Below are 23,275 nucleotides of genomic sequence, written 5' to 3'. Positions count from 1 at the left end.
AATAAACCTTTTTTAACTAGTTGGCTAAAATGTAGACTGAAATATAAATTATGTAACTGGATGTCTAAATAACCAGCCCCAACTCCTATCTTTGGGAAAAGCATACGAACACCCACAAAGTTGTCCCAAAGAAGATAAGACTTATTTGCTTTTCAGTAAGTATTGAAAAAAATCAGCTAAATTCATGTCTTAAGAGTTTAAATGATGAAATGAATTCATGATGAAATAAAGTTGAAAAAATTTAATATTTTAAGAATAAGTATCCTATCATTCAGACATTTTTCGAAGTGTTTGAGTGATTTGTAAATGAGAGAAATTTATTATTAGCTTTTGAGCTTGTCCAGAGCATATTATTTTAAGACTAGTTTAATTGAACCACGTTAGCTTTTTGTTTCAAACTGTTGCCTATTCTTTTCCAGGAGGAATGATGTAGGCTGTAGGCCTCATTCTTGGCATGCCACCAAATTCACAGAGAGCCATCCTGAAGCCATTTCCTCTCAGTCCAATGTCTGTACTTCTTGGCATTCTCGGTACCATGCAAGGTAAAGTATTGCTCCTACCCCTCCCCCCATTATGTGTGTGTAATTTATATTTTATAAATAAAATTATATTTATATATATGCATATAATTATATTTTATAAATATAAATATATATAATACATTATTTACATGTATAATTTTTCCATGTTGATAAATATTTGATAATAGTAATAAACTAAATATCAGATATTTCTCATTTTAAAATAATTTTGATAAGATATTTAGCACGATGAACTACAATTTTAGTTGTATTCATATAGTGAGTCAAAAAGTCTTTATGTTGTTCAGGAAGGTTGATTATTTTAAGACAATCAAAAAATTTTTTCCATTAGTTTTCTTTTTCTTAAGCAAAATAAGTTAGGAATACTAGTGATATTGTCCTTTTAAGACTTTTAGGTTCCATATAATCCCTAGATGAATGTTGATCTTCCAAGTTAGAGGCTCTAGCAAAGGAGCACTATTGACAAAGTTAGGGAAAATCCTATCCAACAAGATAAACAGTATTGTTCATCTATAAAGTTATATAGGAAGCCAATCACAGCTTAAGCAGTTTAGTTAAGGCAGCATAGCATTAGAACAAAAGTGACTTGATACAGTAGGAAAAGAATGGACTCTGGAATAAGAGAAATAGGATTCAAATCCTGCCTCCATTACTTACTACCTGTGTGATTGGATAATTCTTTCTTGCTTTCTGGCCTCAGTTTCTGTATCTGTAAAATGAGAATAGTTGAACTAGATGACATCTATAGTCCTTTTTAAGCTTTAGATCTGATATCATCTATTGAATATTATTATAGATAATTCAAGGTATGGTAATACAATCATTATTTTTTACCCTAGGAAGATACACATCCATGCTAGGCTTTGGAATCTTTTCCCTGAATTCAGCAATTTTTTTTCTTCTTCTTTATGTCCAGGTGCTTTATTCCAGTATTAATATTACTACTTTGTAGTATTCTTTTTATTATATAATTTTTTATATATTATATTATTAATTATACTTTAATTTGTACTCAAAGATCATCAGTTCTTTTTCTGCAGGTGGATAATATTTTTTCATCATGACTTCTTTTGAGTCTTGGATCATTGTATTGATCAGAGCAGCCAAATCTTTCATTGTTGATCATCATTACAACATTGCTGTCACTATGCATGATGGTATTTCAGGTTTTACTTCATTCTGCATCAATTTAATATAGTAGTTCTTCCTGTGTTTTTCAGAAATTACCTCCCTCACCATTTCTTATAGCCCAGTAATACTCCATCACAATCATATGCCACAACTTGTTCAGCCATTTCCCAGTTGAACATCCCTTCAATTTCCAATTCTTTGCCACCAGAAAGAGCTGCTGATAAATATTTTTATACATATAGATCTTTTTCTTTCCTTTGATCACTTTGAGGTACAGACTTAGCAGTGCTATTCCTGGTTCAAAGGGTTTGATAATCCTTTGAACATAATTGCATATTGTTTTCCAGAATGGTTGGACCAATTTACTACTCCACCAATAATTCATTATTTTCACTTGTTCCCTCCAGCATTTGTAATTTTTGATAGTTGGAGGTTTTACCTCAGAGTTATTTTAATTTGCTTTTCTCTAGTAAGCAATTTAGAACAATTTTTCATATAAGTATAGATAGAGTATAAACAGGCAGTTTTCTTTTGAAAACTTTCATCATTTATCAATAGGTAAATGGCTTTTATTTTTACAAGTAGGGCTCAGTTCCCTATATACTTGAGAAATGAATCTTTTATCAAAGAAACTTGCCGTAAATTTTTTGGATAATTACTTGTCTATAGTATCTTTTAGTAAAGCAACCTAGTTTCCTTGATTGCCTCTTAACTAGCTTCATTTTTGCTTTTACTTTGTCTGAGATTGTGATTGCTTCCCTTGGTTGTGTGGTGGTGGTTTTTTTTTTTTTTTTTTTAACTTCAGCTAAAGCATAGTAGATTCAGCTATAGCCTTTTATTATAACTCTGAAGGTATCTTTTTGTTTCAAGTACATCACTTGTATATAGTATATTGTTGGATCTGGTTAATAATCCATTCTGCAATCTTCTTTGGTTTTATGAATTTGCTCATCCCATTCCTAAATACAGTTATGACTACTGTTTTCTTCTCTTTTCCTTCTTTCTTTTTATCTGGTTCCTCCTCAAAAGTTTATTTTGCCTCTAATCTCCACCTCCCTTAAGGGCAACTAGAGTCAGGAAAATCTGAATTCAAATCCAGTCTTTGATACTTACACAGCTATGTCACCATTGGCAAGTCACTTGACTCCAATTTGTAATGAATCACTTCACTCGCTTGTAAAAATGGGAACACATTGGAAAAGGAAATGGCAAACCACTTTAGTATTTTTGCCAAGAAACTTCTCGGACAAATTTGACTGAATGGACACAATTGAATGACTGAATAACAATACTGACTTCCTTAATCTGCCCACCTTCCTTTTCTTTAGCCTCTTCTTATTTCCATATTGGATACTGAGTGAATGAATGTGTGTGTGTGTGTGTGTGTGTGTGTGTGTGTGTGTGTGTGTTGTGTGTGTATGTGTGTGTTGTGTGTGTATGTGTGTGTCTGTGTATGTGTGTTTTCTCTCTTTGAACCAGTTCTGATGAGAATGAAGTTCAACTTTTTCCTGCCACCCCTACATTTTCTCCTCTACTATAAAAATTCTTTCTTGCCCTCTTCTTTCACATTAGAAAAATTTCTTCATTCTACCTCTTTCTTTACTCCATGAATCCTTCTTTCTCACCCCTATCTCTCTCTGTCTCTCTTTCATAACTCTTTCTAGAATTCTTGCTGACTGTGGGTTCACTTGGCCTTTTTTTGTGAGACTTTGCTCTTCCATAATGCTATCTAATAGCTTTTTCTGATCAGATTCTTTTTTATTGTTGTTGTATGTTCTTTTCCCAGTCCATTTCTTTATTTGAACTTTGTTAAAATTAGACTTTGCTCATTTTGGAGTGGGAAGATACTGTGACAGACTTCAGTCTTTTTCTTGCCTCTGTTTTCGTTCTTGGGGTCTGCAAGTTTTTGTGGCTTCTAGAGTGGTGTTATCTTAGAACAGGTGTCATCACTGCTCTCCTGGGTTCCACCCAGGGTGGGTCTCTGCTGCTTTGCAGCTACAAGTAATAGCGCTCTTTTTGGCCTGGAACTTTGCCCAGGTCCCCTTTTCTCTTGCAGCCCTCCTATTGGCTCTAAAACTGTGGTCAGGGTCCCTCTCCCTTGTGACTGACCACAAGCACTTCTCTCTGTCCTGGAACTGCAATCTCTAACTTTTTATGAATTGCCAGATTGTCAGAAGTCATCCAGTCTCTGGATTGAGAGTTCCTGAATTTGTGACTGTTGTTTCTTGGACCAACACTACCTATGATGTTCCTGCCATGCTTTTGGCCTGGGCCCATTTGGTGTTATAAAACTCTTTTGTGGAGCAACTAAGTTGTCCTTGGTTGGATAAATGTTTCCCTTTGATCTTTTGTTGGCTCTCTCGCTCCAAAAATTGGATTTAAGGCATTATTTTAAATGTTGTTTGAAAGGGAATGTTGCATGAGTTGATTGTTTCCTGGTCTGTACTTTACCAACTTGACTCCCTATTTAAAATATAATTCTACTACAGACCCAATCCTCTTTTTTGATCTTCTTTTTCTTAAATGAGGTTCCAAACTTGGGTCCTATCCTAACAAGTTTCAAACCATAAAATCACTTTTGAAGTCAGTTTTGCCTCCTTGCCTCAGGAATCATGGTTTACCTTCCTTAACACATGTTTTATGGGTCCATAGATACACATCTGAAGAAATGAGTTTTATTGCTGATTCCTTATCCAGATTTTATCTCCTATGAATTTATGGGCCTTCTTATTCCTAATCTTTCTACATCGTATTAATTTTTTAAAGTATCGTACTCACTGTATATACTAGAACCATTTTCCCCCTCTTCTTTTTCTCAGATACAGATGTATTTGATTGTATTTTCAAGAGTCTGTAAAAATACAATCTTACCACCCTTAGCTAGGTACATTCTTTTCTTGTCCAAGAGTCTATCATTTTATTATTGTAAGCTGTAATCCAGAAATTAAGATCCTATTCTCAGATATAATCATTTTAACCAGTCATTCATTTTTCAAATAAGACCCTTTTCTTTTGAAGCCCTTGCTTTGAGTTAGCAGTGGAGAATATAGTGCTGCCTGAGCTTCTGAGCTTTTTCAATTTATTACCCAAGATTTCATAATTATAGGTAATGTTTTTTAGATTACTTTTGGCAGCATCTTTTGTACAAAGTGCAAAAGAGTCATGAATTTTGACAAAGGTTTGGAGGTTCTTTGTAATATTCCTGATGTATGCTGTCCTACTTATTATTATTAAGACTGACTCCAACCCTTTGCAAAGAGTCATATTTAACCCCTCCTGATTCTTACTGGATGCTATCTTAGCTAATAGCACCTATTAATTCACATCATTTATTCCTTGGTATACCAGCTGCTACTACTTTTTAAAAAGATTTTATAAACTTTCTCTGTTCTGTAGCTTCAAGTGTTCTATGATCTTTTTTCATATTAATTTTAATTTAAGAAAGTGACATTTTGTGACATTTTCAAATTCTGGGAGTGTATCCTCTTCAGAATCTGCACACTGCAGATTCCAACAGAGCTTTTATTATGCCTACTGGGTTTATAATGTTGTTGTTGTAGTGGTAGCGGTGGTGGTGGTGGTGGTGGTTGTGGTAGTAGTCTCAATGAATGGTGGATCAAATATGTTATTATAGATTTAAGATAGAATGAGAGATTTAGTGTTGAGAATTCAAGGCTCTTTGAAAAGATATACAGATTCTCAAAAATAACTTAAATGAAAAGATGATTAGATGATTTTCCATTTCATTAATAAAATTACATAAAGTAATCTAATCTCCATTACAACTCATTTTGCAGTTTTTCAGTTAGGAATTAATGTGTATCTACTTTTATAGTATATTATTTATATGCCTGCTTTGGAAATGTTGCAGAATTACATCAGAAATACAGAGTTGAAAGGCGGAAGGAAGGGGTGTTTCATTTCTAATAAATACAATTGTTTTCTTCTTAGAGAAAAGATTTAAAAATTTGAATGATGCCCTTATCTTCTTTGGGTCATATTTCTGGGAATTTTTGCTTTTTTTTTTTTATTTAGTAATATATTTTGGTTTCTTTGACATAATCTTACAATCCTGAATTTCCCTGACTAAAAAAATGATAGAATCACAGGGTGTTGTTGTTGTTGTTGTTGTTGTTTTCCTCCAAGAAGTTGCAACACATGACAACAGAATAGCCTGTTGAGTCCTATGAGAAATATTCAAAATTCTTAGGCCCAAAAATGCTACAACCCTGAGAGTGAAGAATGGTATTATGGACTTCAGAAAGTGTAGTGATTTACCTGTATTTTTGGAGATCTTTCAGATTAAATTACTTATTTGAACTTGTCACTTGTCACCAAAAGAATTTGTGCCTTAGATAATTTCCTTCTAAATCTAAGATTTTTCTCAATGTACATTAATGATGCTTCTATATAATACTTGCATCTTAGTAACATTGCTTTTTGTTTTAAATAATTTATTTTTATATTGTTTACATAATATATACATAAATTTAAATAAAAATTTAAATAATTTTATGGATCATTAAAATTATAATCTATAGAAAGGATTTTTGTTCTATAACCATTATTACATTTGTGCAACTCCATTATTTATAGAATATCCACAATGTATAGGTTTACCAATATTTTGCTCCTCTTCTTAACCAAAAAGTTTGACTTATTTGGTTAATGGATGTTTTAGCTTCTTAACTCTATAAAGGCACTAGTTAAGCAGAAAATTATGAAATTTCATGAGGTCTCCATGAAGAAAGAATATGACTTTCAGTAACCAAAAGCTATGTGTTAATCTATTATACAATTTTCCCATATGTCATATACCTTATTAGGGCAACTAGATGGAGTGATAAATAGAACATTGGATTTGGAATCAGATAGACTCATGTTCATGAGTTCAAATCTGGCCTCAGATAGGTAAGCTGTGCGATCCTAGAAAAATCACTTAACTCAATTTTCTTCAATTTCTCATCTGTAAAGTGAGCTAGAGAAAGAAATAGCAAACTACTCCAATATTTTTGTCAAGAAACCCCAAATTGGATCACCAAGTTGGACATGACAGAACAGCATATACTTTATTACTACTTTAATAGTAGTAGTAATTCTGCCTCAGAATCTTGTATTTGCAAAGGGAAGATGTTCCTATTTGGCAAAGATTATTTCTCTAGTAATTGTCCTTGCTATGTAAATACTTTTTCTTAAAGATAATTAAATATGACTGATAATCCGTAGGAAACACAATCAGTAGTTAAGTGGTATTGGTAGGTCCTGTGAGTAATAGTACTTAGAAATTCTAGGCTCTTAGGGTTACTTCTAGAACTCTTAGGGAATAGTAGCCAGCTGTAGTCTAAATGAGAATTGGAGAAGTAGTCTGAGAAGGGGTCCTGTAGTTAGGTTTCTCATACTGTGTTTTATGAATTTCTATTGATGTGCTGCCCATTAATTATTAGTCATACTTAATTAACTTTTGGAAAAAAGGATATTTACTAAGCAGGTTTAACAGTGATAGTAATGAAAGCTGAACTTTAACTAGAGTCAAACTCTTGATTTAGGCAGATACGGCAATGACAATCATTAGAGTTGATTTTTAACTGGAGTCATATTCTTTACTTACACAAAGTCCCTAGGGAGAGTGAATTCATACTTGTTATATAAAATGACAGTGAAGCACAAACATTTAAAACAAACACAGCAAAGGAGTAGTTACTTGGAGTTCTTTTATTCCTTTCTAGTGTCCTTGTACATGTTCCTTATTTATAGCCCTCTGGTGGGCTCTAAGGTGGGTATCTCAGATGATAGAATTAGTTGTATAATAGAAGAATTCTTAAAATTTTCCTTTTATTCTGTCTAGAGAGGTTTTTTTTTTTTTACTTTCCAATAATTTAGAAATATTAGATCTAATGTAAAAATTAAATAACTATATTTTTATGTCAGAAACCTTTATTGTTCAGTTTTGAACTTTACATATTAGAAGCAGTTCTGCATATGAGTCTTTAAAAAAATGGTTATAATTTGTTCTTTTAAGTTATAACAATTTTTGGAAAATAATTTCCCTCACGTGCTTTTCTTGTTTTCTAGCTCTTCGTCCCATGACCTATCGAGTTCATGGGATCAGACAAATCTGCACCGCACTTCTGATCAGTTCAGTTCCCTGGGTAGCATGGACAGCTTGGACCACCCTTCCCAGCCATACTCATATGGCCGACTTTCTGCTGCAAAGTCCAACAGCAGTATTGACCACCTAGGCAATCCAAACAAACGTGATTCTGCTTATGGCTCATTTTCTACCACCTCTAGCACCCCTGATCACACTTTGTCCAAGGCTGATGCCTCTTCCACAGAAAACATGCTGTATAAGGTGGGCCTGTGGGACTCAACAAAGCCAGGAGTTAGCAAACAAGTCCAATCCTTCAGTGATAATACTCAGAGCCTTGAAGAGAGACTTGGATGTTTACCATCTGCTCTGCAGTATGAGAACAACAAAAGCCCTAGACTAGAAGAAAATACTGACCCCAAGCTTGTTAGTTCTGGAAGGTCCAGTTTTGGGCCCGTTTGGTATGTTCCTGATAAAAAGAAAGCCTCTTCTTCCCCGCCCCCTCCACCTCCACCTCTCCGTAGTGACAGCTTTGCTGCTACCAAAAGCCACGAGAAAACCCAGAGTCCTGCGTATTCAGAAGTAGCCAGCACCCAGCACTTTATTTTCAATCGATCTCAGCCGAGGAATGAGTGGAGGTTAGAAACTGCAGATCAGCCACGAAGAATGATTCGAGTGAGTGATGGGAAAAGGACCAATAATGCCGCCTATAAACCCGATCTCCATTTGGACTCTAACTGGCCCTCCTCTGATGATAGATATAACAACCACCCAGGGAGCACAAACAGGCTCCAGGCTTCTTTGTCCAGCACAGACGTTCGTTTTGCACAGTCTGCTTACGGTTACCACCACCAGCGCCAATATAGTGATGAGAGCACTTTTTTTCACAGTTCCAGAGAAGCCAGTTTATCCAAGGAACAGCGACATTTAGCCCATTATGGGGGCGACCAAGAGCTTCCTGCTGACCACATTCAGACTTATAACCCTGCCCAAGTTAGGCTATTGAGCACCCCTGCTTCCATTAATAGTGCTGCTGACCAGAAGGTGGAGAACACTGGACAGTCTCGTTACTACTGTATAACAAAAAAACAACCAGCTCAGGGAAGTAACCAGCTGCAACCCCTCAAAGATGAATATTGGAAGTCTGTTACTGGTTCGGAGGTATCTTCTGGACCACATGAAAACCTTGCCCTGAGCACGATGGGCCAAAAACCCAAATGCCATCTCCCTCACTGTGATGAGTCTTCTGGAGATTTCAGTGAGAGGTGCAATTCTTATCCAGTAGATAGAATGGGGGAAAGCTGGCCCACTGCGGATGATGAGTCTCACAGATCCAGCCATACAGAGAAAGCCAATCAAAAGAGAGTTGTGGAAGACTTTAAGTGGGGTGAAGAAGAAAGTAGCAAAATCTCTCCACAGAAGACCCCCATGTTGCATTCCTTAGCCCAAGAAGGGAAAAATAGGTCTGCAAATAGTCAAGATTCTCGTGTAGAGAAACCGTTACCGTTTGATGCACAAATAGGTAAACCAGCACGCAGGAGTGACCGATTTGCAACGACCCTGAGGAATGAGATTCAGCTGAGACGAGCAAAACTTCAAAAAAGCCGAAGCACAGCTACTTTGACTGGGACAAATGAAGAAGAAGAATTTGCCGATGGCTGGAAACCAGAGTCAGGACAGAATTTCAGTACAACAGCCTCAGAAGGATCATTCAATAATACCTATAAGGACCACTTAAAAGAAGCCCAAGCCAGAGTCCTGAGGGCTACTTCCTTTAAAAGGCGAGATTTGGAGCCCAGCTCTGCTGACCATTACTCAAAGTCATCGCCTGAACGTAAGACTAATGGGTATAGTTCTTCCTCCTCACTGACACTAGATTCTGACAGCGCTTCCCATTTCTTTGATGTAAGCCAGACTAAAGCCTCTACATCTGGGAATGGCATGCTGCATGTTCCCCGTATCGGAGGCAGGAAGAGATTCACAGCAGAACAAAAGCTGAAGTCTTACTCTGAGCCGGAGAAAATACACGAGGTAGGAATTTCAGGAGACTACCGCCATCCCTGCCAGTACCCCAGCACAGCAGAGGAAGCCATGGGCTCTTTTGCTGATCGGTGGAAGTTTTTTGAGGAAACAAGTAAGCCCTACCATCATAGGCCTGCCCCCAAACAAACCATTTATGGTTTACCGAAAGAACAAACTGATAGACCAGGTAGAAAAACTTATGGACATGGGGGAGGAGAACAATGGTATCAAAAAAGGACACGGACTTCTTCTTTTGGAGAGAGCTTGAACTATACCAGTAATAAAGTTGAAAAGGTGGGGAAGGCTGAGCAACCTCAGAGACTAGGAACCTTTGCAGAGTATCAAGCTTCCTGGAAAAAGCAAAGAAAGCCCCTGGAAACAAGGAGTTCTGGGAGATATCATTCAGCTGATGATATTCTGGATGCTAGTCTTGAGCAACACGACAAACCCCAGTACATACATGAAAGATCCAGGTCATCACCTTCTACTGAACATTATAAAAAGGTAACAAACAAAACAAAACACTCAACAACATTACATTGTTTAATTCTTAAGTGAAATAAATTCAGATATCAACTTCAGTTTTCATTCTTGTATACAGAGACATCTATATTGTTTTACTGTTATACATATAGTTTTTATTAGTATCTATTTATGAAATGGCATTAATCTAAAGAAAGTCGTGGAGATTTTGAGGTATATATTTCTGGATGCTATCATTTTTGCCATCCCCATCTCAGTAGTATCTTTTTATCCACATTCTCTTATTCTAGTCTTTTAATTCTTTCTCCTATCTTGTGCAATTGGAGAAGAGGGGAAAAAAAACCTGGAAGGTATGCTAATGGTATGAGGGGAAAAAATACATGCATACACACAAACACATGTTCTTAAGAAAAGAATAAAGAAAATAATTACTTTTATAGCTCAAGGAAGGAAAACTTTGAAATATAACCAAAACTTGCATTGTGTAACATTTTTCTTCTTCTGTTTTTAAACTGGTACATTTCTTTCTCTATATTTATATTATTGAATATTGCCTTGAGGGTGAAGTTACCCTTGTAGATAAGTATAATTAAATAATAGGTGGCTCCACTTTCAATAATAAGAGATTTCAATCTGAACTAAGCATTGTTTCCTTAAAAGTATATCCACCCCACAACCTAAATATCTGTTGAATTAAATTCAGTTTAAATAATTCTTTTGGAATCTAGCAAGAATATTTATTAAGAATTCATTATACTTTATGCCTTGTTTGATTCAAAATGATAAACTTCAGATTTGGAAGAGGAACAGAGATGTGATTTGTGCTTAACACAACCAGTCAATTTAATTCCAATATTCAGCATGCTTTTTTAAAGGAAACTATAATTCACTGAATCTTAGTACTAGACGGAAGTGCATTGACTGAGAGAGTATTGTTTCTAAGATAGTGCCATTTGAGCATAAAACTGAATTCAGCTTGCAAAACAGTTGAGGCTGATCTCTAAGAATTTCATGCTTTCTAAATCTGGAGAGTGCTGTAAAGAGTGGCCATGAAATGTGAAAAGCCTTAGCTATGAATTGCTTTTGTTAAAATGCTGAACAGCAAAACAAAACAAAAAACCCTCAAGTAAGTTTTAACATGTTGTGGTTTTTTGTTTTTGCCATTCTAGTTATAAAGGTTTGTCGATTTTCCATGTGAACTTTATTTTTCTTGCAGAACAGAATAGGCATGGCGAAGGGGGGTTTGAAGAGAAGGCATTCAGTTATTTGAGGGAAGTAAGTTGTAAAGCTGGATGAGAAAGTCACATGGCACATTACTACATTTTAAGCCAAGTCAGTTCAAGAAGACATGCAACATTATTGACTTTGTGTATACTCAAGCAAGGCAAATCCGCAAATGAGAGGTTTCATAATACTAGGTTTTCTGAAGAAAGAAACTTGATGACTCGGTGTCTTATTGTATTATCCTTTTCAGGAACCCTCTGTTGGAGTGAGAAGGCAAGCTGATGATTCTGGAGAAGATAGGAATTATATTTGCTCTAAAATCAGGACTGATGAGGAGAATTCTACTCTGAGGTAGGTACCTTTGGGGCTTTTGCTTAGTCTGAAAATTATTTTTTTCTTTCATATAAATGTTTTTGTTAAAATGGATGGAATGTCTGTTCTTTTGCCAAACCAAAAAATGGATGTTAATACATTATTTAAGCCTTCAAAAAGACTATACGTTACCACTTTTGAATACAGTAAGCTTTTGCTATAAGATAAATGACAGAAAAATTCCTAGTACTAAGGTTTCTAGTTCTTCCTTGGCATTTTTACTTCTTAAAATGGCTGTTGCATTTTCAATGCAGAGAGGAAATTCGTATGTAGAAAGAAAAAGAAATACAACTTATGTTCTGCAGTAAGATGCTTTAAAAAATGTCTAACTTAAAAAAAGTTTCAGTATTGTATTCTGCAGCTGTGTTGTTGGATTATAGTTCTCTAAAATTGAGGCTTGATGTACAAAACACAAAAGAGGGAAGAGTTTCTAAATTTGACTTCTAAAATCAGTTAACTTTGTGCTTTAAAATGAAAAACAAGCAAATCCACACTAGAGAGAGATCAAAGCCTTTTCAAAGGAGTAAGCATCAAAGCAGTGTGTTATAATGCGATGTATTATAATTAAAAACATTGTAAGCTGTTTAATTACAACAAGACAAACTTTATTTGTATTAGATGGATGCTTTTTTTTTTTACCTTTTACATATGGAATTTGGTGGTAAAGGGAAAAGTCAGAATGGAAACTGGATATCACTTGTTTATATGTAGTAACTTTATTATGAAAGCCTTAATTGGGCATAAAAATATGTGCACACAATAGTATGGCATATGTTGCCTTGTCCATATTGTTTGGTGAACATTAGATTTGAATTAAATATCTAACCCTGAGAGTCATTCTTTTCATATGAATAGTCCATGTAAAAAACCTTGCAACCCTTCTGCAGTGTGTTTTTAAGAAATCATTTTAAGTCTCAGCACATACTGTTAGTGTGTTTTTAAACTCCGTCCTTTTATTAACCTTATAAATGAATATCAGTTGTCTATGTGCATATAAAGCAAGAAGACATGGAGGAGAAAGGTACCCAGGAGCTATATTGTGTATAGTGGTGTAGAAAGTCAGTCTTTATGTAACTATCCTTTCTATATGAAACAGAGGGCCCATGAGTAACCAAAAAAAAAATGTGAATAATACACCTACGCCAGCTCTTTGGCAATGTCTGTGAAGCACAATCCTAGCTTTATTACAGTGGAATCCATGTAAATCATGTGACTGGGCACCAGCTGTAATGATTTTTAAAAGCCTATTTCTACGTCTTGTTGCAGTTACATTATTTAGGCATCACACTGCATTGCAGGGAAAGGATTTGTTGTGTTTTCTTTCATGGTTTTTCTCTGCAGTTCTTTGTCTCATCCCAGGGCCATTTAAACTATTCAAAGCACACATATGGTTTTTGTACTAAAAACTTCCAGTCGGAGAATTTAATTCCTCAGCTATGAATAGACCCAAAGTGATAATGAATGGCTCTAATATACAGACTTTTTTTTTTCTGGTAGAGAGGTAATGCCATTTACACATGGCAAAAATAGACATTATGACCTATTTTAAAATCTTTTTGGGTCCTTTTATTCACAGGCAGGGAATGATTATTATTATTACTAATAATAACATTTATATAGTTCTTTATAATTTACAAAGTACTCCTCAGCACAATACTATGATGTAAGAATTGCATATACTTAGGCACATTCTAAAAGTGAGAAAATTGTAGCTCAAGAGGTTGAATGATTTGCCTACTGCCATGGTGTTGGTCTCATAGTCAGAACTTGAAATCCAGGTCTCTCAACTCCAAGTCCTGCTCTGTTCTTTTTGTATTCTAACATATTGATCTCCCATTAACATACTTCAGTGATTCTGTATAGTGTGGAAGTCCTCAGGAATCTGAAAAACAATCTAATTTTTTTTCTTGGTCCTATATTCTATTAATGTTACATTTTAAATCATTCCATTTTATACAGATATTTTGCAAACATTGCTCACTTCATTATTAATAAATAAAACATTCTACGGAATAAGCCTGAATGTGGTTGAATAGACAATTTTTGTACAATATTTAATTCTTGTTTGGACATTGGGACTTAAAAAAAAGAAATGAATCCACTTAAAAGGGGTAAAAGATAGCAATAATAATTTGCCATTTATTTTAATTTTCTTAAAAACTAGTTAAAATTTTGTTTTGGCTGAAGTGAATTGAATATTCCTCATCATTAAAATTTATAAACTATTGTTTTGTGACTGCCATCTGTTATGGGTGTACAGCTGGAAAGGGAAGGGATAAAAGCATTTATATAATGCCTATTATATCCCAAACATTGTGCTAAATACATTTTATAAATTATCTCATTTGATCCTCTTAACAACTCTGCAAGAGAGATGCATTTGTTATCTCCATTTTATAAAGGTTAAGGAAACTGAGGCAAATAGATGCTTGTCCAGGGTTATAAGGTCAGTGGGCTAAGGCTGGTTTTGAACTCAGTCTTCCTTACTCTGGGCCTAGTGCTCTATCCACTAGCTGCTTCTGAGGAACCTCAGAGACTATCTAGGCATTTTATAGGTGATGAAACTGAAGTCCAAAGAAATTGGAATCTTAGCAGTATTTTTGAATAACCATTTTTGTTAGGATAATTAAATAAAATCGTTGCTTTAGAAATTGTTTACTTATTAAAAGTCTTTTTAATTCTATAGAACAGAGGTTCTTAACTTTTTCTGTATCAACTTTTTTGTGGTAACTTTTCTTTGGCAGTATGAGGAAGTCTGCAAACCCCCTTCTTAGAATAATGTTTGTAAATACATAAAATAGTAAAGGAAATGGGTTATATTTAGAGTTACCAGAATGTTTTATAAAAAAAATAAATCACCAAATGTAATGGTGTATGACTGTGATTCCTGATCCTGGGGAGATTGAAATTGTTGGATTTCTTGAGCAAAAGAATTCTCATCTGTAATAGGCAGCCTTCCACTCTAAGGCTGCCACCAGTGTGGTAAGGCCTTGCTAAGTGATACAGTGGATAGAATGTTGGACCTAAAGTCAGGAAGAGCTGAGTTCAAATTCAGTCTCATCCTTCTTAGCAGTAATGACCCTAGACCAGGGCTTCTTAAACTTTTTCCACTTAAAACTCCTTTTCACCCAAGAAATTTTTACATTACCATAGGTATATGGACATATAATATAGGTATGCGATCAAGCATTTACTGATAATAAATCAGAAAGGAATTTATTTATTTATTTATTTGAAAACTTTTTATTGATAGAACCCATGCCAGAGTATTTTTTTACAATATTATCCCTTGCATTTACTTCTGTTCCGATTTTTCCCCTCCCTCCTTCCATCCCCTCCCCCAGATGGCAAGCAGTCCTTTATATGTTGAAGAGGTTGCAGTATATCCTAGATACAATATATGTGTGCAGAACACATATATTTCTTGTTGCACGGGGAGAATTGAATTCAGAAGGTATAAATAACCCGGGAAGAAAAACAAAAATGCAAGCAGTTTATATTCATTTCCCAGTGTTCTTTCTTTGGGTGTAACTGCTTCTGTCCATCTTTGATCAATTGGAACTGAATTAGCTCTCTTTATCGAAGAGATCCACTAAGGAATTTATTTTAAAACAATTCTTTAGGAGCTGCTAGATGGTTCAGTGGACAGAGCACCAACCCAGGAGTCAGGAGGACCTGAGTTTAACTGTGATTTTAGACACTTAATACTGACTTCTAGCTGTGTGACACTGGGCAAGTCACTTAACTCCAATTTTCTTGAGGAAAACAACAACAACAACAAAAAAAAAGGGCAAAAAACCAAAACATTCTTTGGTATACATATAATTCTTTCATTTGTTAAAGATTCAAGCAACTTTGCATTTTAATGAGATGAAAGTGTTTGTTTATTTTTACATAAAGAATTAAATCTTGGTGAAATAATTGATACCTGTTACTGTTTTTGTGACTTCCTCTTCTTCAGTTAATGGGACCAAGACCCACAAATTAAGAAGCTTTGTCTTAGATAAGTCAGTTCCCCTTTGTTTGCCTCAGTTTCCCTATCTTTAAATGAGGTAAGTAATAGAACCTTTCTCACAGGGTTGTTATGAGGATCAAATGAGATAATAACTGTAAAGCACTTACCATAGTGTCTGGCACATACTAAGTGCTGTAATTGTTGTTATTATTGTGTTGTTAGTGGTGGTGGTTATTCTTACTAATGTAGGGATATCACCGGGCAGGCTATGGGGATACAAACTGGATCAGCTCAGAAACAAATTCCACTCATGTGCCAATGAGTGGTGAGATTGGGCTCATGAGTGACAGACCAGCTTGAGTGAGGTGGGTAGATCCAGTCTCACAAAAATAAAATAAAATTTTATTTTAAATGTCTTATTTTTGATTAATTTATTTTTAATTATTTTAAAATAAAAATCTTGAAAGTTCATAGGCTCCAGGTTAAGAATGTCTTCTATACATTGCTATCAGCTCTTAGAAGTGTGCAATTATGGCATAAGTAAAAATAGAATGAGGGTGGAAGAGAAGGAAGAAAAAGCTTTGGAAATCAAATAGACGTCCTTGTCCCTGTAGTTTAAGAAGGAAAAGCCCTGCATTGGCTGGGGGGTGCTCTGAACTCAGGCAGTATTCTTCCTCCTCTGTCCTTCATCTTCATCTCTCCTGCCCACCAGGTGGGAGGGCCCCTTTGTATTCAGGAACCTTTAGAAGAACTTATGGCCACTGGGAGGAGATCAAGGTTCTCTTTCTCCCAAGTAAGGACTGAGTCCTCCCACAAGGGAGAACTACAAATAAAATAAAATAAAATAAAATAAAATAAAATAAAATAAAAAAACCTTACTCTTAGTGAAATCCTCAGGGTGCTGGGGGATTGAAGGAATTGGAGTACAGGCAGAGGAGCCCCACCCTTGTGGGAACATCTTTCATTTGTATTTTTTTCCCTTTTATTTCTCGTGTTCGTTCCGCCTAGGAAGGGTATATATGTTTGTGTGCTTGCACATGGTGGACATTCTGCTTCAAAGGATAATGCTTAGAATAGACTAAAGCTAGAATGATGGTGCCTCAAATGATACCCTATCAATAAAAGAAGAAAGAGCAGTTTCTTTTCCTGTGGTTCTCCCAGAGCTTGTTATCCTTCTGTGAACTTGGTACTTAAATAATCAATCATCACGAAGACCTTTTGTTTGTTTGTTTGTTTGTTTGTTTTTTGTTTTGTTCACATTAAAGGAAAATAAACATCAAATCTTACATATTTCTTCAAAGAGCTTTGAAGAGTACAGCCCTAGTTTGTGCCCTTCTTCTGCTTTCATCTTATTAGCTTTGCAGCAAGAGATAGTCAACTAAATAGTCTCTAAAATAGGCTTGTGTAACTCCCTTGCTTAATTTAGATCTTTTCTGTTATGAGTTTGAACGAAATAAATTTTCTTTTACAAGTGTGAATGAAATAAATGATTCTTATACTTTGGGTGTCAGGAACTTTTCTGTACTCATAACATTTATTTAGGACCTCCCTTCCCCAAAGGTTTGTTTATGTGGTACATATATATGTGTTTATTCATGTACATCTGAGTATATTTGTATGTATTTACTTATATATACACATATATGCACATTTGTATATAAATACACATACCTGCTGAACAACAAAGAGTACCTGTCCATGGATGAGATTAAGGTTATTGTGTGTGTGTGTGTGTGTGTGTGTGTGTGTGTGTGTGTGTGTATTTTTGTGTATACATGTTCATATAGAAACTTTTTTGGGAGGTGATAAATGTATGTATATCCATTTATATATATATATGTGTGTGTGTGTGTGTGTGTGTGTGTGTGTGTGTGTGTGTGTGTGTGTTTATTTCTGTCTACATACACACACACACACACACACACACACACACACACACCCCTCTCCCACAAAATGGAAGCTTTTGGGAGGGCGTTCTCTGTGGTGCAGTGGATAGAGCACCAGCCCTGAAGTCAGGACGAACTTCCTGGCTGTATGACCTTGGGCAAGTCACTTAATCCCGGTTGCCTCAGGGGGAAAATGTAAAAATGTTCTGGAGACTAAAAAATTTGAGAACTGCTATATTCTCTCTCCCTTCCTCTCTCTGGAAGGAGAGAGTGGTCAAATACTGTAGAGAAAAGGCTCTGCAGGGACTGACTTTTGCCTTTCTTTGTACACACAGCACTCAGCACAATGCCTGGTATATAGTAGGTACTTAATAAATGTTGACTGATTTATTAACTATTAAACAATAGACCATGGTCAATTTTGGAAAAAACTAGGCTCCACAACGTAGAGAAATGGATGCTTTGAATGTAGAATAAAGTAGCAAACTCGGTCTCACAAAACTCTTAGGGAGAGAACCAGATTAAAATATAATTTGGAAATATTTAGCAAAATAAATAAAAGTATAATACAACATAGTTAATTTTAATTTTTTTTTTTTTAACCAGTAGGGAAGCTCTCAGGGAATTCTCTCTATTTGAGTTTATCACTACTGGTATAAAAAGTTTTTTTTTCTTTGACTTTGTCCATGAAAGGGAAGAAAGTAATGAATTATAGAATAATAGAATTATGGGATATCATTGTCTTCAAAGAATCAAAATTAGGGGTTACACCCACCCACCCCCAGTAGAAAAGCTATTTGCTGGGTATAATAAATAGATAACTAAATGTGGCATAAAAAGTATCATTATAAAGATTTATGACTGGGGAAAAAGTGAGCAGTAACTAACTAGATACTAACAAGGATTAACAAGATAAAAACACTGGTACATGGGTAATGTCAAAGGACATAAAGGAATGTTTTTAGCACTTAAAAACTCCCTGTATAGGATTTCTGGGAAGAAATGGACAAAAGTGACTGTGGATGGGTTATAATTTGCATCATTGCAGGCAGTATCCAAATTGATGAAATCGGAGGTTTATTGAAATATTAAATAGCATTGTATATGAAGTCCTTCATTTTTCAAAGCTGTTGCAAAGATAAAATAAGATAGCTTATTAATTTACATTGTTTTCAATTATTTATATTGCCTTGCAAACTTTAAAGTATAACATTTTTAAAAGTTATCTAGATAATATTTGTTGAAAATGCTATAGTAAATGCTAAACATTTTGAAAGAATGCTGCCATGTTTTACAGTATTGTTAGAAATGTAAGTGGGCAACTGAATCAACCTTAGACAGCTTTTCTCAAATTCTTGTAGTCTAAATAAATTATGGGTAAGTAAGCTAATAAGTCTGTGCTCTTTGCTAGCTTTAACAAAGGTCATGAAATCTAACCTGTCGAAGATTATCTAAATAAAAATTTCTGGTAATTTTCAGGATTTGACCCTGCTCTCACTATATTAAGGATTTGGCTGATTTGTTTCACTTCTTTAAATAGCACTTCTAAAACAACTTTTAAAAATAGGCTTTTGTCCTGCTTTCGTGCATACAGTTCAGTAGATAGTGCTCATTTTTTCACATTTCAAATACAGCTGATCCCTTTAGTCAATAGGCATATATTGAAATTGCTCATTTACAGTCTCCTTTTATATAAATGCACGCCTGTTATTTAGGAGCTTGCCAAAATTGTATTATCTGATATAAAAATAGACTTTCAGTCATGCACTTTATTCATTTGTAAGGCAATAGTGAGTGGCAAACCATTCCAGTATCTTTGCTAATAAAACCCCAAAATGGATTACAAAAAGTTGGACATGATTGAACATTTAGGATGGCCACATAACACAGTGGATGGAACATTGGGCCTAGAGTCAGAAAGATCTGAGTTCAAATTCAACCTCAAATACTTCTATCTGTGTGACCCTGAGCAAATCATTTAATCCTGTTTGCTTCAGTTTTCTCATCTGCATAATGAGCTAAAAATGGCAAAGCATTCCAGTATCTTTGCCAAGAAAATCCCAAATGATTGAACAAAAAGAATTCTCCCCCCTCCAAGACTAATAAGTAGGTCTCTTCCCTATCCCCACTTCCAGCAATATTTGTAGAACACCCACCATATGCTAGATCTTGTGGGAGTAAGAAAAGATTATGGGATGTTTTCTCCCTCCAAGCTTTTTATTGTGTAGTTGGAACAGAAGAGCATAGATACTTAAAGTTAACTAGTAATACAAAGTTTATATAACCATTCTAGACAACAGCAAAAGAGATAACCTAAGGCAGTACATGAGTAATTGGCAAATGAAGTATATAGAAAATAATTGGTAGAAGATTTCAGAGGAGGGAGAGATAGCAAGAAGGAACTGGTTGGTAAGATACAAACAATGGGAATCTTGTTGGAAGTTGTCCAAATGATGAAGCATCTCTGGACATAGTTTAGTTATGTATTCTGCCTTTTTGAAGCTGGGAGAACTCAGAGTAAGATCGGTGTGGTTTGAGACTTTCATAGGGAAGGTAGCTTAATAAGGCCATCAGGTCCTTAAAAATAAAGTATTATGGCCTTTCTCTGTTTTTCTTTAATTTACCTTTCCAAGTTAATTGCAAGTTACTGTCTTTTATAGCATTCCATATTCTATCCACATTAGTCTGTTTTGCTATTGTACATAGTATTCTATCTCCTGTCTCTAAGATTTGGTTCAACCTGCCCACTTCGGGAATGTAATGCATTTCTCACATCTGCCTCTTGGGATCTTTTGCTTCTCCCAAAGTTCAGTTCAAGGGCCATCTCTCAAATGAAGTCTTTTCTAACCCTCCAGTTGTCAGGACAGCCAAGGGGCAAAGTAGAATACTGAGTCTAGAGTTAGGAAGGCTCCTTTTCCAGGAATTCAAATCTGGCCTCAGACTCTTGCTAGGTGTTTGCACCTGGGTAGTTGCTTAACCCTGTTTGCCTCAATCCCTCAACATAAAATAAGCTGGAGAAAGAAATGACAAACCTCTTCACTATCTTTGCCAAGAAAACTCCAAATGGTGTAAGGAAGAGTTGGACATGATTGAGAAAACGATGGAAAGGAAAAAATTGTTAGTTGTTTCCGCACTTTTATCTTGTTATTTGTGTCTGTGTTGTGACTTCAAGGGGAACTCTGGAAATGAGTTCAAAATTCATAAAAGTTGATTATTATTTAAAAAATTTTTCTACCAGTTGACCATGAGTTATCTTCATTTTTTTCTTTTTTTTGGTCTATTTCTCTGTTTCTCTTATGTCTTTTGTCTTCCTAACTGTTAAAGTCCAATCTTCTCAATAGATTTTTACTGATTTACTTATTTGTTTGCTAGTGTAAGGAAAGCAATGCAGTACTAATGTCACTAAATGACCACACATTTCCATCTAAGAAAAAGAAACTAAGGTTTGTAAATATGGAACACATCATTTCAAAACATTTTCTATTGGTCCAGCTTTTTATCCATAAGAAAGATAATAGTGTGAATATGAAATGGACTCATAGTAATTTCTCCCCAAAAGAAAGGAGAAAGGAAAGTTTCCAGAATTCTTAAAAAGTTCCCAGTAATGTTCTGTTCATGATAACTTTGTCAGTCAATATTGAGTTAAGCAACATTTATTAAGAACCCCCTAATTAAAAGAGCACTTAATTAAAGTTAAAAAAAATTAAGGGGCAGCTAGATGGCACAGTGGATAGAACACTGGCCCTGAAATCAGGAGGACTGAGTTTAAATCTGGACTCAGACACTTTCTAGCTGTGTGACTCTGGGCAAGTCATTTAACTCCAATTGCCTCAGCTGAGAGAGAGAGAGCACATTTAAGAATATTAAGAGCAGGCACTTTGCTAAGTGTGATAGAAATATAAAATATAATTCAAATGCAAATATAAAAAAAGAGAAACTCTTCCTTCCCTCAAGGAACTAATAACCTAAAAAGAGAAGATAACAAAAGGAAGCTAGGAAGGGAAGAGCTGCCCAGTATTGAGGCACATAATAGGAAAGTTCTAAGTAATGTAGTGGGGTTGAAAATGGAAGTGATAGAGAAGCCCTAAAGACTGAGTCTAGGTGAAAAATGAAGTAAAGGAAACATTTGACACTTGTTTTAAAATTTGTACTTTTGAAGTACTATTGTACATTGAAGTAAATAATAATTAGATCTCTGCCATATATTTTTCCTGACAAGAAGGAGGAGAGAAAAATAACATAAATTTTATATATATTTGCAATAGCAAAAATAACCATATATAACTTGACAGGTTCATAGATACTCCAAAAATTCCTTGCACTTAACAGAAACATAATATTTAGTGTTGCCATGCAGTAGAGATTATAGATGGCAGAAATTTTCTTTAAAATCCATGTGAATTCAAAAGAAATATGAAAAAAGTGTAATATGTACATATTACATGTATGTGTGAATATCTATTAAAGTTAAAACCCAGATACCTTACCCTTTCCCGCTTCCCAGATTCCTTTTGTGTGTTATTTTTCTCCTATTAGATTGTAAACTTTTTGAGGGTAGGGGCTGTCTTCCATATTTGTATCCCTAGTGCCTAAATCAGCCACTTAGCACAGTACCTGACATGCAGTGGGTCCTTAATAAAAATTAATGAACTTCTTAATTGACAAAGCTTCATGAACAAGTATTTTGGGAACTTCTGAAGAAGTGAAGAATTCACTTTCCTTTCTCTTCTCTTTCTGGGAGAAATTGTTTTTGGTACATTTTGAGTTCAAACTAATTAAAACACTTAAAAATTATCTTGGATTTATTGTACTTGTTCATTTAAAGCAGACTTACATTGTATTTATCCCCACCTTCTTTCCTATATCATTATCATCCTATCTCTGGGAATGAATTATTTTATTCCAGATGTTGTCAAATGAGCCAATATTATTCTAAACAATCCATTGAATATATTTATAATGAACTCTTGTGAAGTAAGATTTTTAAAAAAAGATTACTTAATCTCGACCAGAGTTCTAGAAAATTAATGGCCAGACTTGCATTTGCTGGCAAAATAATCTTGTCTTATAACCTCTTCAGGAAATGTTAATGCCTTTAATCTTTCTGTAGTTTCCTTTTCCTAAGACAAATGGAGTCCATATGAGCTTCAGATTTTCACTGCTATCCCAGACCTAATTCTTTGCCACCAGATTCTTGAACTAGTTTCCTTAATACCTAAATAAGATGTTCTCCCCAAAGATGACAAGAATCTAATTATAGTTTACTTCAGTGTACAACAGTAGTTCAAGTTTTAAAACAAGTGCTGCTGTAAAGGATTTCTCCTTCAGATTTATTGCCATAAAGCCAAGAGACAGGAGAGAATTCTGCAGAATAATTGTTTTAATTGTTGGAATGAGCCCAGCTTTCCTAAAAAGTTCAAGCAGATTCCCTAACTCCCTTCAAAGAAGCATCAGTATTTGGCACTGTTTGATTGGTACAAAAAAGCATTGTAAAAATAACTGAAAGCCCTAAGTGATCTGAGGCATCTGAAAACTATTAAGATCAGCCAGATCTTTTTTTCCTAAGCTATAT

At 35.0% G+C, this 23,275-nt stretch overlaps 1 protein-coding gene across 1 annotated transcript in view; it reads left to right on the top strand.

Moving 5' to 3' along the window:
• The window catches only part of SHROOM2 (shroom family member 2), a 241,454-nt gene that overhangs the window by 151,088 nt on the left and 67,091 nt on the right, over positions 1-23,275 (top strand). Inside the window, exons 3-5 of the mRNA XM_051984545.1 lie at positions 420-542; positions 7,746-10,287; positions 11,741-11,841. Of these exons, the coding sequence (XP_051840505.1) occupies positions 420-542; positions 7,746-10,287; positions 11,741-11,841 (2,766 nt within the window). The remainder of the gene's footprint in view (positions 1-419; positions 543-7,745; positions 10,288-11,740; positions 11,842-23,275) is intronic.

The sequence above is a fragment of the Antechinus flavipes genome, chromosome 3 (genome assembly GCF_016432865.1).
Source record: "Antechinus flavipes isolate AdamAnt ecotype Samford, QLD, Australia chromosome 3, AdamAnt_v2, whole genome shotgun sequence".
Classification (NCBI taxonomy): domain Eukaryota; kingdom Metazoa; phylum Chordata; class Mammalia; order Dasyuromorphia; family Dasyuridae; genus Antechinus; species Antechinus flavipes.
This window is presented reverse-complemented; position numbering and strand designations above follow the sequence as displayed.